A 4,038-nucleotide genomic window follows, 5' to 3' on the forward strand; every position below is an offset into this window, starting at 1 on the left:
CGAAGAAGAGATACGATGAATGTCCGTGGGACATAAGTACCACCTGGAGAGGATTTTATAATTAGTCTCCTGGGCCCTACATGGAAGAGCCATCTTATGGGTCAGGACAAAGGCCTTTTCCCACTCAAGTGGGGAAATAACTACCCCCAATTCTTTCTCCCAATATCTCGTGAAGGTGGGGGTCTTATTAGCATATATTCCAATCAGTATCTCGTATATTTGGGAAATAATATGAATCGGCCTATTTTCAGACCGTAGTAATTTTTCAAATGCCGTAAGGCCCCCTAGTGTGGGTAGTTACTCATCTTTTAATGATTACAAGGGAATTAATAGGAAGGGCCATGTTATAGTATAAAAATGTACAGATCATTCTGCTTGTTTCCTCAATTTCGTACTGGTGTACCATGGTTCTTAGACCTTGCATTGGTTTAGGTAGCTTGTTCTAAATGCTGCAAAAAATCAGCAGCTTAGTAAAACATTGTTTGAAATGAAATTGACTGTCAATATCTTTTTTTGCCAGCAACATTTATCAAACAACACTTTTGTGATCACTGCAAAATCACTAGTGTAGGATAATCCCCAGGAAAGGTGTAGAAGATTCTTCACACATGGCAGGGTTCTTTTACTAGTCAAATACAAAAGTGAGCTGTTTCCTATGTCATTATAGGAAAGGAGACATTTCTACGGAAAGGATGGCAACATCAATACAGAGAAACTAAACTTTACTTTAGGCTTTGGTGCAGGAACTATGTCTGCCCCCCTATCCCCATACTGTTAAGCACTGCACCAGTGGGAGGCTGCAATGCACTTACTTGCCTGCTCTATTATCAAGAACTGTACTCCGATCTCAGGAGTCAAGAATCCTATTACTTTGAATTATTGGGGTTGATTTATTAAATGTTCACAGTTCAAAGTACTTGTTTAGTTCAGGTGAGTAAGGTCAGTCTGTGTACACTTTGAAGACACAATTACTTGTAAAGCCGAATTTCCAGCACATGATTGGATGATTGATATAAACACAATTTCACAATACTCACTGAACATATTGAATATTTACTTTGATAAGTAAACACCATTTGCCTATTTATTACATAACCCCCACAGTCTTTATGTGTCCTGGACTGATAAAAAAAATTATCTATAGAATGACAAGCAAACTGTTTTGTCGTATATATGCTTAAAGCAGTATGTGTACATGGATTTGTTACACTCTTTTTATTCTTACAGATTGGATCACTTCACAATCATTTTTTATTTAAACATAGAGAGCACCCTAGGAGATCGCGGAGAAGTGCTCCACACTTTACAAAACGGTTAACTGATGATGATCGGGTAAGTTCACATTCCTGATTTCAGCATTAATAACAAATATACAGATGTCGGATTATGATTGGGTGGTTTTTTATTCGTAGCTATCTCTGTGATCAATAGAGTCTAATTCTAACCAAATTATTTTTTCTTTAAATAGTTTCATATGTATTAGCACTATAGTCAGGTTTTTTGCTCCCCAACAGGGGCACAGACAAAAGTAGAAATATATTCTTAGTCCTGGGGGTGGGTTAGAACATCAGGCGAACATTGTTATTTGCAGTTCATGGCTTCCTGTTCTGGTGATGTCTGCATCCCCAATTTTATAGTAGACAGAAAGTGGGGGAAATATACTTAATATAATCACAGACAAGGATAGGATCCTGACAGGGTTCCCACTCTATACCACAAAATGATGACTGGAGGTTTCTAAAGCAAGAAAAGTAAAACAGTTATGTATTCATTATTAAAACATTACACGTTACATAAACTAGAATAAAAAACATGATACTATGATATTTACCAATCAAAATATAAACAGAGGTACCTACTATGAAAGGGGAAAAATAAATTACACACGTTTGGTCTGTTTATCTCTTTTCCTCCCTAATACAGGGTAAAGTATTTTGTACTTTTGAGCTGGCTATAATAAATCTCCAAAATAATCTCTTGTTCAGTACTGTTGGTCACCAGTAGATGATGCTGTGACCTCATGTAAATTGCGCAGCACACTCGAATGTCTCAGGCTACACGTTTGTTACGTACTTTACATGAGGACACAGTGCCATCCAGTGAGGTAACCTGAATATAAACTAAGATTTTTTTTTTAATGGCATTGTCAGGTCAAAAAAATCTTGGTTTATACTCTGTATCTAAATATGCCTACATGTCAGCCTTTTGTAATCCCCTGCACAGCACTACCCACTTCCGAATTGCAAAACTAACTGGTAATATTTGCCTATAGGAGCAGACAGATACATTAGGGTGAACATCACATTTGTATAAATTATGCAGAGGCACATGAGCCCTTTGGGGATTTAGAGGCCATTTAGGCCAACGATAAATGGGAGGCATTCTTCATTGTTTCCTAACTTTGCTGTAATATAATTGTTGTTGGATAACAGCCATGCTTTTGATAGTCTAGTCTACCCCTCGATACCAAGAAGATATTTAATTTCTGACCCTATTCGTATATTATAAACCATGCAAAAGTTCAGGGGATTACAGAAGCTACTCATCGCCTGCATATATCTATACACAGTGGATAAAAGTTTGCATGTGTCTGAAGTTCATTTGATTCAGGTTTGAACATTTTTACCTTGTGTTAGGGGCTAGGATGGACAACCTGGATGAGTTTCTTTCATGTATTTAAAATATTTTATTACAATATATTTCTATAACAAATGAACCTCTAGCTGTGGCTAGGGTTACAGTGCTATGAGTATCATGGTGTATCACAGTTTATCATCGTATTGTCGTACCTTACAGATTTATTTATTATTGTTTTTTAGCACTGGTTTGCTGAGGCTGCAATTCAATGAAATCAGTGGCTTAGGTCAAGGTAAACCGCAAGCAGCGGTTCCACTCTGACAACCATCAGACAGCAAACTGCTGGAAACTGTTTTCCCTAACAATGGCTCCACAGCTGCTGATTACCTTAATGTACCAGTCATGGTGAACACATTGTTGTGCAGCTTACAGTTTACATTCGAGCAACCCTATATCAGAGTTTAGTAGGTAGTCCAGGAGGAAATGAAATGAAATGTACATGTGCAGGTGAGATTCTCAAATTGTTTTATTGAAAATAAATCGATAATATGACCATTTCTGAGACCGGTATCATACAGTAGACATCTCATACTGTTGTAACCCAAGCTGAGATCTCTGAATGGTCAGTAAATGCTTCTCACAATGTATTAGGGACACGTCAGATAAGCAATTCCACCAATGGAAACACATTGTCAATGGCAGTCTCATAAAGGCATGGGAAGCACTGCCTCTAATGGATCCTTCCTGCCCCCGAACCCTATATAATTACCTCTACCAGTGAGATTTCAGTGAGATATTGATATACTGCTGATCACGTTGTTAAAGCAGCAGAATATCTCATCTTACATTGGGCATATAAAGACAGTAAATGTTCAGTGGTTGTACAGTGTATATTTTCATTAATGTCCTACTGCATTTGATATACCGTCCAGGTGTCATGGGCAGAACAACAGTATATCAAGCAAAGGACTAAGCGAGGCTACGTGATGAAGACAGACTCAGAAGACCTTTTTAATGACCCTATGTGGAAAAATCAGTGGTATCTGGTAGGTGCTATTAAAAGTCATTTCATTCTTTAAGATCTTTGTCAATAGGCTTTTGTTCTCATTAAATGGGTTTTGCATTCTTATAGAAGTCCATGGGAATGGAAAACCAGCAGGTTGATTGCATGTCAAAAGAAGGCAAGCTGCAGGTCAAATGCACCATCGCCTAAATTCCATATGAGCTCAGATGCTTCTCAAAATGATATCAAAATAAAGCAATTAACAAAAGCCCAAAGCCCAACACAAGTTTTTTAACATATATCTTAATCTGAACTTGTGTTGTACCAATGCAGGATAGAACAAAATGTTTCCTTCAATTTAACCCTCTCCAAAAACATACATTTACAGAAAATCAGTTCAGTAACAGTGAACCTGAATGGTGCATTGGTAGGTAAACACTGAGTTTGCATCAAAGGTA

General features: G+C 37.5%; 1 protein-coding gene across 1 annotated transcript in view; it reads left to right on the forward strand.

The window, feature by feature from the left end:
- Positions 1-4,038, forward strand: part of PCSK1 (proprotein convertase subtilisin/kexin type 1) — a gene marked incomplete in the record, with an annotated part of 36,583 nt that overhangs the window by 9,553 nt on the left and 22,992 nt on the right. The window contains 2 exon segments of the mRNA XM_072416136.1: positions 1,228-1,332; positions 3,510-3,623. Coding sequence (XP_072272237.1) covers positions 1,228-1,332; positions 3,510-3,623 — 219 coding nt within the window.

This window comes from Pyxicephalus adspersus, chromosome 6 (assembly GCF_032062135.1).
Source record: "Pyxicephalus adspersus chromosome 6, UCB_Pads_2.0, whole genome shotgun sequence".
Classification (NCBI taxonomy): Eukaryota; Metazoa; Chordata; class Amphibia; order Anura; family Pyxicephalidae; genus Pyxicephalus; species Pyxicephalus adspersus.